The 18,515-nt window shown below is 36.1% G+C and overlaps 1 protein-coding gene across 6 annotated transcripts in view; it reads right to left on the bottom strand.

The window, feature by feature from the left end:
- Positions 1-18,515, bottom strand: part of DGKH (diacylglycerol kinase eta) — a 173,796-nt gene that overhangs the window by 36,389 nt on the left and 118,892 nt on the right. For all 6 annotated transcript variants that reach the window (XR_015725943.1, XM_087865120.1, XM_045811125.2 and 3 more), the window contains exons 14-18: positions 13,729-13,814; positions 8,186-8,285; positions 6,382-6,655; positions 5,461-5,583; positions 1,899-2,030 (exon numbers count right to left, since the gene is read on the bottom strand). Coding sequence is in view for 5 of the 6 variants with exons in the window: in XM_087865120.1 (XP_087721246.1) it covers positions 1,899-2,030; positions 5,461-5,583; positions 6,382-6,655; positions 8,186-8,285; positions 13,729-13,814 (715 nt within the window). In the remaining variant the exon portion in view is untranslated. The remainder of the gene's footprint in view (positions 1-1,898; positions 2,031-5,460; positions 5,584-6,381; positions 6,656-8,185; positions 8,286-13,728; positions 13,815-18,515) is intronic.

Below are 18,515 nucleotides of genomic sequence, written 5' to 3'. Positions count from 1 at the left end.
GAATTCATTTGAAGATCATTAGGAGGTAGACCAATGATGAAGGCTTACCACCCAACCATGAGAAAAGGAAAATAACTTAGTCAGGTGAGCCCAGGACTTAGGGATAGATTTTTTTGTTGTTTTATTTTGTTTTGTTTCCTTTTGTTTTGTTTTTACTTTTTACTTTATTTTACTGTGAACACTTAAGAACACTTAACATGAGATCTATCCTCTTAACAAATTTTTAAGTGTACAAGGCAGTATTTTTAACTACAGGTACAATGTTGGACACAGCAGATCTCTAGAACTTATTTACCTTCCTTAACTGAAACTTTATGCATGCTGGCCTGTTCTTTGTAGGAAGTTTTGTTGTAGGTCTAGCTGGATTTCCTATTCTTGAATCAGTTTTGGTAGTTAGCACGTCTCCAGGAGTTGGTCCACTTCACTGAAGTTATCTCATTTGCTGGCGTGTAATAGCTTTCCCTTATGATCCTTTCTATTTCTGTAAGGTTGTTAGTGATGTCTCTCCTCTATCATTCCTGATTTCAGTAATTCAAATCTTCTCTTCTATTTCCTTGGTCACTGTAGCAAAGGCTTGTCAGTTTGTTAAACTTCACAGAATCAACTTTGGTTTCATTGATTTTCAGTATTGACTTCTATTCTCTATGTCATTTATTTTCACACCAATCCGTATTATTTCCTTCCTGCTGATCGCTTTGGGTTTGTTTGCTCTTCTTTTTCCAGTTTATTAAGGTGGAGAGTTAGGTTTTGAGATCTTTCTACCTTTTTAATATAGGCATTTCCAGCTATAAATTTCACTCTAAGCACTTCTTTAGCTGCATTGAGAAGTTCTGGTGTGGTGTATTTTTGTTCTCATTCGTATCAAAGGATTTAAATTTTTCTCTTGTGATTTTTTTTTCTTTGACCCACATATTTCCACATATTTTTACATTTCCAAAATATCCTTCTGTTATGATTTCCAAATTCATTCCACTGTGGTCAGAGATCATCCTTTGTATAATTTCAATCCTTTTAAATTCACTGAGAATTGTTTTATGGCCTAATATATGATCTATCCTGGAAAACGTTGCATGTGCTTTAGACAAGAATGTATATTCTGCTGTGGAGTGTTAGGTGGAGTGTTCTGTAGACGCCTGTTAGGTCTGCTTGTTTTATATGTTTTTCAAACCTACTATTTCCTTGTTGTTCCATCCACTATCGAAAGTGTGATAATAGTCTCCAACTATTATTATTATTACTGAATTGTGATTCACCTTTATAAAGAGCTTGTAAGACAGACTGATTTTCAGACTGATTTGGGATCCAAACGACTCTGGAATAAATCTAGAGAGTTTTCACTAAGTCAAACAGATCAGAGGCATCTACATTTTTTCCTCCCCTGCTGCACATATTCTTTGCTTTCCAAGAGTAGTAACCCAAACCCAAGGTCAATCCATCTCATCAGAGCTGGAATAGATGCCTCTGATGTTCCAAAAGGAAGCAACGTACTAGTCTAAAAATGACGGAGAGACTCATGGCTTACCACTAAGAGGACAGCCGTGGAGATACTTAACAGGTAGTAGAATGTACGATCAGATTTACCCTGGGTGCTTAATAAATGCAGATTCCTGGGCTGTATTCTAGTACAACTCAATTAAAATTTCTCAGGGCAGGGCCCCTAAACATGTATTTTAGTACTTCATAAGCAATTCTTACACACACACACACACACACACACACACACACACACACACACAGAAGTCCAAGGATCTGGAGTCTGGTTGGTAAGAGTGACAAGAACATATTCCCAATGTGACATTTATCTCTAAGAACATATTTCTATAGTGCATGGAAATGAATACTTAATACATTTTCACAGACATACTTAAAAATACTCCATGTTTCAGAATATATACTACCTGGGCAGATTATTCTAGTGTTGAGCACAGGGAGGTTTTCTTTGCTGGCTGCCACAGCTGGACCGGAGCCAGAGTCCGTCTGGGAACGATTTGCCCGGCCATCTGGAGACCGAGGTGCAGGTGCAGTTTTAACTGTTGGCCCAAAGTACCGATTATAAAAAGAGGTAATGATAAAGTTATAAAAATAAGCAAGCCCTGATAAATTCAGGACGTAAAATAATTTAATGCATATTTAAATCAACTAGCAGAACTGAAAATACTACATTGTGTTTACCTGTTCTTTTACCATCGTTTTCACTTCTTTGAGATTTATCGTATGGAGGGATTCGGCCACTGGTAGAGGTCCTGATAGCTCATTTCAAACCGAAGGAGATTAGTAGAAAATACAGGCCTTCCATAATTACAGGTCAGTAATACTCATAATTTGGATGTGGCCAACCCATATTTAAAGACAAAAAGAAATTTTGAAGCCTGATGACTTTTGAAAACGGTACATATGTGTTATCATGTTTACCTACCAGTGTAATCTTTTTGTCATAAATGTTGAGTGAATGATCAAATTTAATTAATGGAATTCCCAGAGCTAATATGTGAAACATGAGTTAACATTGTCTGCCACACATGAAAGGAAAAATGGTTTTTTTTTTCCCAAATGAAACCAATATACATTTCCTGTACATCTCAATTAACTATATATTCAAAACAAAAATGTGCACAAAACAGATCTATCATATTCTTTTAAATGTTCAATACATTAAAAAAATTATTCCAAAACAGAATTACTCTCAAAGTCAACAAAAAAAGAGATTTAAATCTGTCTAAACTAGGGCAATTTAATAGACAGCAAATAGTATCTTTAACTAATTTAGGAGCTATTGGCAGGTGTTTAAAAAAAACATTATTCCTCAAACTCAATTTAAAAATACTCGAAAATTTAATTATCTTTACTCTCCCTAAGACTAATTACAAACTAACCATATTAATCTTACATTCCCTTCTCTTTCTTCAAAAACAGTCCAGTTGCACTAAAGAAAAGTAGCAGACAGCCACTTTTTTTTTTCTTGACAGATGTGAGACCTGGAGCTAATTTCTAATAAAAGCAACCTTTTGATATTCATCTCTGATAAAAACCAGAGAGCGTCCTAGTGACTAAGATTGATGTAACACTGCAGGTAACTAAATTAATGTTTCATGGTGGTTCTTAAACATAACGTCTCATTGATCATATTAATACACTGTGTTGTACATCTCAGGCATATGAATTATTGCATAATTTAATAATGTAATGAATGCTCTTCAAAAAGTAACGATTATTTAATACAGAAATACTTCTATTACTACCGATTCCCACTAAATCGGATTACTAGCTAGGAAATAAGATCAAATATTGCAACATTAAGGTAAAAAATGTTGCAATATGTGTAAGTTTATATCTATTTCAATATCAATATCTATAGCTGCATACCTTTATTTTTTAGTTTTCTTTGCAGAATACAATGGAAATGTTTGGTTCATGAGAATATAGTAAGATGGGATGGCAGCTGGTTGGAAAACCATTAGCAGTGAGTGCTGGAAAACCAATCCTCCAAAGAAAGCATTCCTTATCTTAAGGGAAATGATCAAGCAGCATACTGTCAGAATGCCACTGTCAGCCCTACTTAAGTCAGCTTTATTAACGGATGAAGACATACAAGTCCTGCTTATTAAACTCTAGATGAAGTAAATTTGAGGTGATACAATCAAGCTTCAAAGGATTTTGAGAGGATGCAATGAGAGATCCAAATCAAAAAGATAAAAGTTCATAGGGATGAGCATGTATCACTCTAATTAGGTTTAAAAAATCACTTGCACAAAACAGGAGGGGACCAGGTTTACAGAGTATCACAAAATAATACTTCATGCCAAGAAGAAATCCTGCATTGTCCTTATAAAATAAAAAAATATCCAGAACGAGTAGTGTCTGGCTATCAGTGTGTGTTATACTACAGAAATATCAGGAGGACTGAGCTCGAAATAGGGCATTATATTGACCAATTGAGTGCAACCAGAAAAACTAAAACGTTTGAAATCAAGTTACAAATTGGTAAAGGAATTTAGGAGATAATGTGGAAAAGAAGACAGAAGGTGCGGGAAGAGGACATGACGCCACGGAAGCTGTTCTCAGCACGATTTAGGGGCTGCCACCTGGTGGAGCTATCTGCAATACCGTGAAGAAACATATATGAACTTGCTTTGAAGCGACCCATAAAGCATCACACAAATGTCATCCACACCAATGCTACTGTTAACATTATCCTACAGAAAACTTTATTAATGAGTGTGCTCGTGGGTAGAAATTTAAGGAAGAAAATATAAAGCTGAGTATAAAGAAAAACTTCCTAACAATTAAAAGCTGATCTTAAGACTTCGATGTAGTGCCAGGGAGTGAGGGGCGGGTGCCTGGCTGGTTCAGTCCGCAGAGCTTGGGACGCTTCACCCTGGGTTTGTGAGTTCCAGCTCCATGCTGGATGCAGAGATTACTTAAAAACATGAAATATTTAAAACGAACTAAAAAAAGAAAGTGAGAGGTCCAAAGGCTCAATGGCCATACAAAATATGCCCGCATTGGATTATATGCTGCAACAGGGACCTTTAAGGTCTACAGGGTGTAAGGTTATAGAGTTGAGTTGTGTGCTGGAATAGGTACATCAAGTCTGAAAGGACTAAGGGTGTAGACTACGTATGCATTGGTTGTATTCTCCATGTTACAAATGAGGAAACTGCCCAGAAATTAAGCAATCCGCCCAAGTGTATATGTAATGAAAGTAAAGCAAAAACTGAACGATTACAGTTCTGATTTAATAGTGTTGACTTTTCATTAGTATCATGGAATTATTTTCATATTGTCTTCTCAGCTTCATTAATACTTTAATTTCTGCTTTGCTTTATTCTAGTAAATAATTATTCCCTTATACAATCTGAAATATTAAAAGTATAAATTCATCTTCAAACTTAAAAGGTAGAGGAATAATTAATATTCTTCAAGTGACTACATATTAATTTCCCAGCAAACATAATTTCAGTAGAGACAGGGCTGTAATTAGATGTCCAGTGATTCTGAAGATTAATTTAGCAGTAAGAGTTAGCAAACTGTCCAGGCTGATCAACGGAATTCAGGGGACTGCTCAATTATGTAAATGGCAAATTTTGTGCACGTGTGACATGCAGTTTTCACATGATTCTCAAAGGCATTTCTGGCCTAAAAGCAGGTTAAAATCTGCTGATTTAGGTGTTTCTTTCCTTTTTCCTCAGGAAAATTAAGGTATTTAGCCATGTTTGGTTCCATAAGCCTTAGTTTGTTATGATAATCTCCAGACGATATGATAACAAGGGATGTGGAGTACTTGACAATCATCTAAATGTTATCGTTATTATTTTAGTATTCATGAAGAGCTAAGTTTTAACTTCTGAAAAGCCTTGTTAAAAATAAAAATGCAAAGTTTATTTCAAACTGAGAAGTCTTTTGAAAACGAAAAGCAGACTGGTAATCTATTTAATTCCAGAATAATTATAGCTTTCTTACCAGTTAATGACTCTTTTGCATCATCATCTTTAGACTCCTCCTTAGATTCATCTGTTTCTGTGCTATCATTATCGAATGATTGGTTAACTGGTTCACAGGGATGAACACTCTGGTCATCCATAACTTTAGGTAGTAAGCAGAGAAACATGTTCGGACAAGTAAAAATAAAATCCATAAATATTAATATATGCTTAAAAAGGAAAATGAAACATAAAGCAAAAAACTCCATATTCACAAATAAACACTAGCTGGTAATAAGTTTGGGGGTGATGTCTATAAGTATTAGAGATTATAAAACTAAATATTAAAATTATAAAAATTATATTTTTATCAGAAGGAAAAAAGAATTCAAGAATGATCTCCAAGTCCAACTACAAGTTACAACCTGTAAAGTGTTTTCAAATATTAATTTTTTATATTAAAGTTAACTTTAGTCCACTGCTAAAATTCTAAGAGAAGTATATACATTATATTTATACAAAAAATTAAAATATAGGCAGAACCTTTATAGACTCTTTAAAATGCAACATAAACATTTAAGAAATGAATTTAAGAAAGTATTTTCGAAGTAGTTTACAGGTTTGATTTTCTTTAAGAACTCAACAGATTCCAATTAGGTAAAAGATATTTAAAATTTTAGAATTGTTACTTAAAGTAATTTTCAATGTTTCCAGTGTATTTTTACCTTTGAGATGTTATTTTATGTATCATTAATATGGTGATCCTCACATTAATATCATATGCGGATCCTACTAAAACAATAAATAGGACTTGGTATAAATTTCGTTCTACTGGCCTTATCTTCTGTCCTGCCTGAAAATTTTTCATATATGTACAGTCTGACCAATATGAAAATTCCACTGTGTTTACAAGATAGGGATGCGGCTACTTTCTTCAAAAGCTAATTCTGTTCATGTGTACCTTTGCCGGCTTCTTCAATGACTTGTCTCACTGCTTTCTTTAAACTGTTTGCCCGCAACATTATTTCCTTTGGTTTGACAGCTTTCTGGGAGGGAGGTTTTGCAGGGTCATCCGTGAGCTGTTCCTTGCTTTCACACAAGGATTCTTCACTGGAAGATTCCACGGTATCTTCTTCTACAATGAGAGAGCGGATGCCTGGGAGAACGGGGGCAGCCTGGGAATCTGCGTGCAAAGCTTGAAGTAGTTGTTCAAGCTTTTCATTTAGGACCGAACACTAAGAAAACAAAAATACAGCAATGAATCTCCATTGGGTGGAAATGGAAAAGGACAATATGAGCGAATCACTTCTGATTTTAGAGGAAAGATGCCTATATTAATATTTACCAATTAACTGGCTATCCATTATAAATTATACTTTAGACAGCTTATAGACTAAATAATTTCTCATTTTTAAAAAAGCACAATTACGTAACTTTTTATGTGTGCTTCCAGAATATTCCAACTCTACCATCTTTCTATAATTATTTTTCCTTAAAAGAAAATCTCTATCATCTTTATATAGGTATTTTTCCTTAAAAGAAAAGAACAAACACTTCACTTCAAAGTGACACATTCCACAAAAAACTTACGCAAAACTTACACAAAACATTGCGTAAGCTTTTTTTAAAGTAATCGACGTATGGTACCGTTTTGAGCATCATAAACTGCAGGTCTGGCTGAGTCTTGGTAAGCTCTCCTTCAAAGCTTTGGTTGTGAAAGGGGTGAACGGTGCCTATGGGATTACTGGCTCAAAAAAAGAGCAAAAAGGACAATGCACAAGGATAAAGAAGAAAAAGAAGATGCAGAAAGAAAAACATGCACTCCACCCTTGTTTCTGTCTGCTCCGCTCAAATGACTAAGGGTAAAGAAACATGGAGCGCTGAAGCTGTTGCTACGACTGCCCTAATACACCTTTTATCACCACACAGATTCCCTTCCTTTCCTCCTCCATTTATTTGTCTTTGATATCATGCTAAGACAAGGCTACAGCAGAAATAGTTAAGAGAAAAAAATATGGCTAGAGAGGTCTTCTGTTTTCCGAAGCTCTCCACAGAGTAGAGAAAGAAGAAAAAGGGGGCTGAAAACATCAAATGTATGTTTATTTCTATTTCCTTTTCCTTTCACTCAATTAAAACACAATTTACAGCATAAATCTGGAGGAGAGCCTTCCTTTGCAAGCCCAAGAAAGCCAAACCTTTTGTAAGAATGCCCGGTCATGAACCAACGAAAGCAAAGAGAGTAGTTTTTAGGTTCTTACTTTAGCCTCAGAAAGCTCATAAAGGGGCAGGGGGGGGGGATCTATAAAGAAAAAGGCAAAGCAAGAAAGAGAACCCTGAAAGGGGCCAAGGATCATAACGTCTGGAGAACCCCAAGAACCACAGCGAGGCAGGAGCTTGATGACCGGTTTGCCTGGAAATGGAAAGCCATTCCTCTCCCCGCTGGAACACCAGCCACCCAGCATTTTCCGCCATGTGACCCCACCGCTGAGCATTTCTCCATGGAGATGTCAATTGTGGGAAAAGGGAGTTGAATTATAAAATTCAAGATGTCGGATGGTCTTCAGCAATGCAGTTTTCCTACATATTCAAGGGTAACCGTAAAATAGAATATATTTTAATACCTCACATCTGATTCAAAAGTAGTTTTTCTCTTGATTTAAGATGTTTTGTTAAGAAAGTCATTTAATCAACGTAGCTGTGAAACACAGTGCAATGTTAACATTGTCAGTAAAAAAACTTGCATGCCCTGAAGGTGACCCGCTTACTTTACTGGCCACGGCGTCGGCTGCGACGGCGTTTTCCAACGTTTTCTCATAGGCCTTCTCTACTTTGGCAACAAAGTCCTTTACAGTTTCACATAGTATCCTTTGAGGAAAAGACATTGTGCAATTCAGTAACCCCGTAGGCTGATTTGGTTTGATTTACAAACACATTTAAAAACAAGCACAATTAGATAAACTGTCAAAGCACAGGGACTATTTGTATATAAAAGCCATACTTTTATGTGCTGTGTAACACGTACTAGCAAGTTCAAGACATTCGGAGTGATAAATGGAAATACACATGAATAAACTTTGCTCTGTGTAATTTAACTGATCGTCATTTGAAGGTCATAACAAGTCTTCCCCAAATATTTAAATTCTTGAGAAGAGTATTTGTAGATCTCATTAAAAAAATAAGCATTATGTCAGTTAGCCGACATATAGTACATCATTAGTTTCTGATGTAGTCTTCAACGATTTATTAGTTGTGTATAACACCCAGTGCTCATAACAAAAAATTTAAAAAATTTAAAAACCATATAAGACTAACATAACATAATAAATTATTATTTAAAAAAATTAAAAAAAAATAAAAACCATATAAGATATCACTAAAAAAAATAACCGGTATCTCCAGCACCTTACATATTTTCATAACAGAACTTGCAATGTTAAAAAAAAAAAAGGATAAATTTGTCACTTAATGTTGTCACTGTCACACTACTATTCATGATCCGGGTATCTTAAAGATATATTATTCCTGAAGAGGAAAGGAATTGTGAAAACAACCTGCCACTTGAATTGAGTTATATTCTCTGTAAATCCATTTGTTTTTATCCTTAAGGTACCAGGATAGTCATATACAAAATTTACATCTTGGTAGTGTCAACAATATATGGTTTACTTGTTTGCTGCTTTCAATTACATTTGGTTGCTTTGCAATAGAAATAGATCAAAAGAAAAAATAATCTGAAACCCTAACACTAACTAAAATCTATCAAAAGTCTTTGGGACTGATGTTGGATGACAAACAACCCACCAGAATGATATGTGACCAGCTTTTTGTAGCAAGGGGTAATAGTGATTCTGAAAACAAAATCAGATGATTTTAAAATACTAGTATTTCTCTTTATTATGAATACAGGTTGAGAAATTTGAAGGGAAAAAAAACCAGGTTCCAGCAATTATTTTTTTCTATTAAATTCACAGTTTTCTCTGGTGTGTGAGTGTCATAATGATTATGTTTCCAGATATTTAAGTATTATGACATCAAGCCATTCAATAGATACAGTACACACACACACACACACACACACACACACACACACACTCCAAACCTGCACATTTATCATCTAAAAAATAAATGAATTATTCCTAAAAATTTTTGTTTTCTTTTGGCAACCATTTCTAGATTTTTACTTGGACAAAAAGTCATTATTTCCTAACCTTCAACCTCTTTGTTGGCTTTTTAAATTCACATTTCTCCAGAGGCTCTAGCTTAGAATTAGAGATGCAGCCATGGGTTCGACCTCAAGTTTTGTCTTCTTGGTTTATGATAATACTTTTATGGAACTTCTCGAAATATTAAGGCAGGCTGTCATGAAATTTTTTCTACGCACTTTACTGAAAGTTTCTCTACGATGTCTCACATCTAAGGAGAGGAGACACTGACCGTCTTCCCTCTTTATGTAACTTTAAAATAGAGGTTTTCCCTGCTATTATTACAACACTGTCTTGATATCATTTTCTCCTGAGAAATTTGGGAAATTGCATATGCCATAATATTATCATAGCTACTTTTGCTGGTATTTTACTAACTCTTAGGGACAGAGCCTATTGGTCCATCAGCGTAGGAATGAAAGGGGCAACAAAGGTGCCATGTTGCTCAGGCAGATGGAGGCTGGAGGAAGAGAGTATGACTCTGTGTTAGAGACTACTTGCCATGTAAGTTGCGGGAAGGATCAGAAGAAATGGTCTACCTTAGGCTCCAATAAGTTTCAGATTCCAGAAGACATAAAATATTAAACTCTGGAGAGATGAACTAACTTTTTATTATACCTAAATAGTGAATGTAGAATTCTTAAAATTGAAATAAAGTGTACACTTAAAAACAGCATGATTTCAAAGTCATACCACCTGGGAACTTGCAAATTGGAGAAAAACAATTTTAAGATGTATTTGATATGATAACATGGAAGACATTCCCCAACTGATACAGTTTTCTATTTTAATGCACAAAGACATTTGGAAAACGTGCAAAAATCAAATACATGGAAGTGGAATGTGGATTTTCCCATAGGGCTATAAAAATTTTTAATCCCTAATTATATCTTAAATCAATGTTAGTCATAATTTTGACAAGATATTTCCAAGCATTTTATTTCTTTAGTTTTGTTCTCTTCCTTCCAATTTGAGCACAAATATGCAGTTGAAGCAAACAAAAGTCCATATTTAGCAAGCTTGATGATTTCCACTATCATCGCAAGCGTATTGTATTCATGAGGTCTATACTTTTTATCACTAGTGGCAGTATCTTCATTTATCAGTTTTCCACGTATTTTTTAATAGGGGCAAATAACAGTAAAATATGCAAACACTACACTAAGAAAAATAGGACAATGGTGCCCAAACAGATGCACCTACTGGCATGCAGGGTCGTCTATGAGAATCTGAAAAATTCATTTTCCATCTGATGTAAAAAAAAGTTCCAATCACAAATTAAAGATGATTTGCAAGTATCAATGCATAACCTATAACAACCCTTAGCTATCTCTGTACTCTGAGGAAAGATCCTAACAACTACATATCTTACCTCATCTATTTAATGAGGGGGGAGGGTGCCTAAATTATCTCTTAGATACCAAATCTGAATTCTGTGGTTCTACGGCCATAGTTCCAATCTTATTTTTTCTAGCCAATGATCCCATTTTCTAAGTTTTCTCTATAGAACAAATTGCATTTACTTAATAACTTTGCTTTGTATTTTTATTAATAAATGACACCTATAATTGCTAACTAATGCTTCTGATTCTCAGAAGGTAACTCATGTTACCATACCAAACTGACAAGATTTCAAAATCAAAGAAATGTTGACATTATGTTGGTTAACACATAGTAACTACATTAGGTAACCTACATAGTAGCTATGCTAATGGAATGTAGCTTTTCCATCAGTATTTTCAGCATTTTAAAAATAGTTAAAACAGCTTAAGCTACTGGGAATTATCATGTTATCATGCCTCCACAACAAAAAAAAATTTTTTTTAAGCAGGGAGAACTATTATAGACTTTACAAGTCTTAAAGGGACATAGAACCCAAATGCAATATCTGAACCTTGTTTGGATTTTGATTTGAACAAATCAACTGTTTAAAACAAACTTTGAGATAATTAGGGAACATGGATATGAATTGAGTAATACAGATAGTCTTAGAGCATTGTTACTAATTTCATCAGACTTTTTAATAAGATTATTAGGTAGATACACTGAAAGTAGAATAAAATGATGTCTGGGATTTGCTTAGAGATACTATAGCAAAAGAAAGTGGGAATGGATGACAAAATTTTGATAAATACTGAAGCCATGTGATGGGTATGGTGGGAAACCATTATACCAGTCTCTCTACTTCTATGTATGTTTGAAAATGTCCATAACAAAATTAAATTTAAAATAACACTGTATTGCAGGTACGAATTTACTACATTTTGTCCTTTCTTCTCTCTTGAACCCCTTTCTGGCAAATCCCCTAAAATGTTGATCTGGGGTTATAAAGGCAGGACAGCTGGGCAGCCTGGGAGCACAGATGAGTGACAAGAGGGGACCAGGGGTAGCACAGAATCTGTTTCGAGGCAAATGAGCTGGTCAGAGAGAAATTCAAAGCTAAAGCTAATAGTGGAGCCTAGACAAAGAGCCAGGCCAAGGTCAAACAAAAAATTTGAATGTAATTGATTAAAACATGAGATGATGATATCATAATTTAATATAGCACTCTGTAGTTTATAAGTTCTATATTTATTTCATTACTCAACTTAATTCTCCCAACAGTTCCATGAGGGAGAAAGGACAGGCATGCTTTCCATTCTTACACTTGATAAAACAGACACAGGCCACAAAGCTACCAAACGGTTGAATCCCAGCTAGGACCTCAGATTTACTTCTACTTGGTCCAATATTGCGATTTTTGTTGTTATACTTTTAAAAAGTTTCCATTTCAGCTTTCCATTTTTCTAGAAAGATCTTCTAAATGTCCTATAAAAAAATTTGATTCATAGGACAAGGGTGACAAAAGCAAATGTCTTCTTCGTAAGAGTAACTTAGGAACTACCTAAGGAATGACTTTGGTATATAAATTTGGCCCAACATGAGGAAGGCAATAGGGAGTGCTGAGGCCTGGGGCAAACTGGAGATTTCTACATTTCCCCATAAGGCAGTATAATTCGTCAGAAAACACCCAACCGAACAGCAGCACCAGAAAACCCGCGGCAGCACTGTGCATCCAACACGGTGTCTGCAGCCCACCTCTCTGGGCAACCAGTGTGTTCCCCTGCCCTAAGCTGTTCAAGTCCTCCTATTGCTCAGCCCTGTTTCCTATTCCTGGGGCTTATGGCATCAAAAGCAATTGTCACTACATTTACACTCTGTCACAGGCAAATTTGTTTACAATGATTCATCATGTCTTCCCTTGATTCTTCGCAAAGTAAGTATGTAATATACTAAAGTTGGTGTATTTTGCCCCTACCACTTCTCTAATCCCTCACTCTCTCTTTACTTCTCTTGTTCTCCTCTTTCTGTATAAGAGTAATATTTCCTGGCTAAGCCAGAATCCTAAAGCATGCTTTAACCTTTGCTTATCCATTGAAAATTTCAGCAGATTTCACCTTTTCCTCTTGTTGACTTTCTAGGTCTCAGGACATCAGTATAGATGTTTCAAAACTAAATTCTAAATTCCAGGCAGGCAACAGTTGGGATAATAAAATCAAGTAGCTCTGGCTCCATGTACAGAATCAACTGAACTAAAATCTGATAACTTTGAATTAAAATATAATTATGTAATTTAAACATGCTGATAAATGTCATTTTGAAAAATCTCTTCACTATTTTCCCTTTCCTGACGTAAACAGTTCCTAAAGAGTAGTGTTTATGGAAATAATAAACTATAGTGAAATGTGTTTTCCATAGTATAATGAATCATCAATGCTTCTTTATTTTAATTTATTAATTTTTAATTTAAATTCAATTTAGTTAACCTATGAATACTTCTTTAAATAGGAGCTTAGATTAATTAAACTCTAAACACTTATCACACCATTCTGATAAAAATGTTTCAGATTAAGCATCCAAAAAAAAGCTCTCCAAATATATACTCCACTGCAAATAAGATGCTAAAGTGATTTAGAAAAAAATGCAAGTTTAGTATATCTAATTCTGTAAGCTACTTCACAGACTTTTGGGGAGGAAAAAAAATCACAAAAAAGTGACATAAATGGTAGGAACGAGCATTTTCACCATAGAACTATTTCATGCATGCCTTCAACTCCATCACTCACTTGGCAGACGATATGACCACTGCATGTTCATCAGAATTGAGGATTTTTGTAAGATGAGCTGCGACAGAGTCCTCATAAATTGTCATCTGAAAACAAAACAAAAAGCCCACACTGTATTATTGTTGCTGGCATTTATACAGCTCAGTTATTACTGCTTCTAAAATGGGGCCATTCAGGACACATGTGACACAGGGCAAGGACTATAACGAAATATACAAAAAAGTCATCATACGAAATAAATAAATACTTCCTTTCTGTAAAAGGCATTTCGTTTCTGAAATCCCCTAATCTATAGTCTTAAAAAAAATCCACAAAATCCATTAAATTAAAAAAAATAAGTCGAATAGCTGAATAGATAGAGAACCCCTCTGAGCCCGCACAAAAAAGTGCCAGTTGACCTAATGAAAAATGAGCAAAAGACTAGCAATGTAAAGAAGAAGGTATACCGATGGTCCACAACGGATGAAAGGTGACCAACCTCACCAGCCCTCAGGCAAACACAAACCACAATGCGGTCCCGCTGTAGCTGCCAGAAGAGATACGATGAAAACAAAAGCAGCAACTACACCTGGAAAGTGCCAAACACTGGGGAGGGTGTGGAGCAACAGAACTCTCTAATTCGCTGCTGGTGGGAGAGTAGGAGTTGCTGCAAACACTCCAGAAAACTGCTGGGTGTCTATCAGAGCTGAACATATGCAGATACCATAGGACCTAGCAATTCAATTTCTACAAACGTATATACCCCAAAGAAACGTGATGTGCGTTCACCAAAAGACCTGGGCTAGAAAATGTTCACAGCAGCATTCATTCAACAGTAGCAGGGATAACGGATGGCAGCGTATCAGTGCAACGGGGTACTACGGGGCAAGGAGAATGCGTGATTTACAGCCGTGCCACAAGATCGATGAGTCTCCCAGCTGTGATGTTGAATGAAAGGATTCAGAGAAGGGCTGCTTACAAAATGATTCATTTTATAAACACAGAAACAGACAAAAATAATCTATGCTTTTAGAAGCCAAGAGAGTGGGTCTTGGTGGAGAATGGCAGGGGGCATGGGAGGGCTCATGGGGTGCTGGTAATTCTTCCTTGTGACGACATGGGTTCATTTAGCTTGTGGAAACTTACCAACTCTACATTTATGATCTGTGCACTTTTCTGTACGTATGATTCAATAAAAAGTTTTTTGAATGCTGAATGCACTTACAACCATGTAAATAAATATATCTCTCGGAGAAGGAAGGCGTCAAAATGCTCAGGGTGTCCTATATCCCCTTTCCTGTTTGACTCAAAATTTAACATTCTGTTGAAAGAACATATCTTCCTAATAAGGAAAACGTACACAATATTTAAACAGCCTCAATTCAGAGACTTCCATCAAACATTTGCCTCAAATATATACCACATCCTACAACCTGCTCTCTTCCAGCTGGCCTCCTGTGCTCTTCTGCCCTACTCAGGTGTCCTTTCACTGCTTCTTACCCATTAGCATCAGTTTATTCAGACGTAAATGAAGATCCAATGACCACTGCCCCTCTCCTTATAGCCTTCCTTTCTAGCTTCTTCCCAGAGAGATCTCATTCCTGATTTCCATCCAGTTCCACCAGTGGCTAATCAGTATGTTAGTCTTTTGAATTTCAATCTTACTTTCTTCCCTGGAAAGAAAGACAGGAGGGGAGGAGCCTGAAAGCCTCACAGAATATTGTGCTCACTTGCAAATCCTCTTCACTCATTTTCTAGTCTAAGCATTAAAAGCTGCGTCTTTACAGTCAAGATCAGAAAAATGAAAATATGTCTTTTTAAAAAGCAATGAAGGGAAATATTTTTCAAAAAGATTAGTTTTATTTCTTTTCCCTACAGGATAGATTGTCATAAAGCCTAAGAAGGTGGGGGAAAATATTTTAAACTCTCATTAATTCCATTTGAATGTACAGGTAAAAAATCCACGTTTTTGTCTGTTAAAAATAATCAAAGGCAAAGAACACAACCTCTTCCAGAGGAAAAAGAAATAACCTCTATGTCCAAAGATAAAATTATTGATGTCATTTATTAACCTATTATGTAGTCATTTAGAGTCACGAAGTTAAGGTGATAATAATTATTTTGTGTATCAGGCACTGTGATTATCAGGCATTGTGTATTCTGTATATATTTATCTCATTAATTGTCCTGTTTTATAGCCAAGGAGTCTCAGGCTCAGGCGAGTTGAGCAATTTGCCCAAGACCCACAGCTAATGAAGAAAAGACAAACTAGGGGGCCGGGTCTGTGGCTTATCCCACAGTACTGCCGCCCCAAGCAAGTCTTGGTCTTTGGTTAACAGTATTTGTCAAATATAAATTTTGTCATTTCTCAAGTGTATCATTATAACAGCCTGGTAGTTGGGATCCCTATATTTCTCCTCTTCCTTTCAAACCATTCTCCACTTCATGACACAGTGGTTTTTTTTTTTTCTAAAACACGAATCTGATCATTCCACAACTCTGCTTAACATGTGTGAGGGGATCCCCCCTTACATGTCAGATAAAGTCAAAACTCTTCAGCTAACATGAAAGGCCTTCCATAATTCCCAGGATTCTCCATGATCCGAACCCTCCTTCTCTCCCGTCATGTCTTTTGATGCTCTTCCCTTGCACGACCTGGTCTAACCTGACAGTATTACTTGCAGTGCCCCAAATGTGCCAAGGTCCTTACTACCAGGTATGCTCTTTCTCAACTGGCTATTTCCAACTTCTCTTTTTTTGTGCTCAAAACCCAGTTTAGGTACAACCTCCTCTATAAAGACTTTGCTGAACTTTCCAGATGAAGATTCCTCTCTTCTGTGCAACCATTACACCCTGAAGAGAACTTAAACATAGCTGATCATTTATTGTCTGTCTCTCCCATGAGAACAGAGATTCTCCAACTTTCTGGCCTCGTCTCATCCTTAATGTCTGAACAATTTTGTCATGGTACCCCTAGGCCAAAAGGAATATCTAACAGTAGTTAAGTACAAACAACTTAATAAGTATTAAAGTCCTAACAACTTAAGAGCCCTTTGAGAAAATAATAAATATAATTTAAAAGAAAAAACAGTATCATATTTCATTCTTAAATAACTAGTCGTGAGCACGTGGGCACTGTATATACGTCAAGCCTTGAAATCAGATTGGACGATAACAACCTCACTTCCTAGTCAACATTAATTCGTGTGTGGTGTTTGCTTTTTATCACAGTGACTACTGAAAACCCAAGCTTCACAAAAATATGTTATCAAAAGGAATGTAGTGCAACCTAATGTTTAAACTGTCCAGTACTTCAAACTTGTAGTCTGTATGGTGTTCAAGAGATGTTGAGTATTACAATTAAATTTTCTTTGAAATTTAAAAATATCTCATGGTAGCCCTTGGGGGTCATCATGGTGCCCTGAGACCCCCACACACAGCTTGAGAACCACTACTCTAAGCTGACTGAAGTGGGAGGCTTTCATGTCCACTCCCAGATACCAACAGGAATTTAATACTGTTAAATTAATGAAAAAATAAAGTTATAACATCTTAGCCTGCTGTTACCAAGCAGCTAGGAAACAGAACTGAGGGGAGAGAAGCTATTGATGAGAGTAAATTTAAAAACATCTTCCTATTAAGGAAGAATTTCATTTCCAGAGATTTGAGGCCATTCTCTCCCATTTTTGGGGAGTCGGTGGAGATACAGGAGCTCACACCTTCTTTTTGATGACCTTACCATTAATAAATAAGCATCTATTGACTCACGAGACCGGTGTGATTGGGGTATGATTAAAAAAAAAAGAGAGAGAGAGACTAAAACTATGACCCCTGCATCAAAAAGCTTTTAATCCAAACCAAAAGGAATGGGAATCTGGCTTCCAAGAAATAGACAAGGCCAGAGGGCTTTGATGCCAAGATGCCCATAGTTCCAAAAGCGTTTGGTATTTAGACCCAAGATTAACAATGAGAATTTTTAATTAACTGCCACTTTGTGTCAGTCATGACACCAGATGACAATACAATGGTGAATGAATAACACATTGCCTGGTCTTGACAGTACAATATTACCAAGATGATGGGAGGTGATAATGGAAGGGGGCCATAGAACTCCTGAGGAAGGAGATGGTCCTAGGGCTTGGGGGATGAGGGATGGCTTCTTGGAGCAAGTGATACTTGAGGTGAGGACGGGCGTGAACTGAACATGATGTCACTGGGGGGATACACATTCCTTCGCCAAGGGGTAGAAGAGAAAAGAACATGATGGCAAGGGGATTTCACATTAAATGTAAACAATATGTTTTCTAATATTGAGTATTAACAGAATCATTGCTTCTGAAGGAAATCATGGAATCCTGGTTTTTGCCATGTTTAAAAAGCACAACAGCCAACAGAATTAGTTAATTATGGCCATAAGGAACTGATCAATAAAACTGTCAGAATTCTTTACGCTCTGCGACTTTACGATGCCAGCGGACCGCTAAGTTAATAAGATAATTAGGAAGTTCAACTGCATTTGTGCTCTTTTTAGGAAAACTGGAAAAATAGTAATTTCACAATCATGCATAAAGGAATTTAAAATGAATACTTAAAAAAATAGAAGCTGGGAAATTAGGTTGAGCCTAAGAAGGAAGGTTCAGGTTGCTTTTATTACGTTTTAAAGGCAAAAAAAGTCACATGGCAATTAGTCGGAGTGATGCAGAACATTCATTTAACTTATAATCTTAGGGCATGCCGTCCCTTTGTTATGAAATATTTTAATAAAAAAACAAATTACGTTTCACTCAAAACCTTTTTATACTAAAAAA

Source organism: Ursus americanus, chromosome 10 (genome assembly GCF_024610735.1).
Source record: "Ursus americanus isolate L20-20 chromosome 10, mUrsAme1.1.p, whole genome shotgun sequence".
In the NCBI taxonomy this organism is placed as follows: domain Eukaryota; kingdom Metazoa; phylum Chordata; class Mammalia; order Carnivora; family Ursidae; genus Ursus; species Ursus americanus.
Note: the sequence above shows the minus strand (reverse complement) of the source record. Positions and strands in the feature narration are given on the sequence as shown.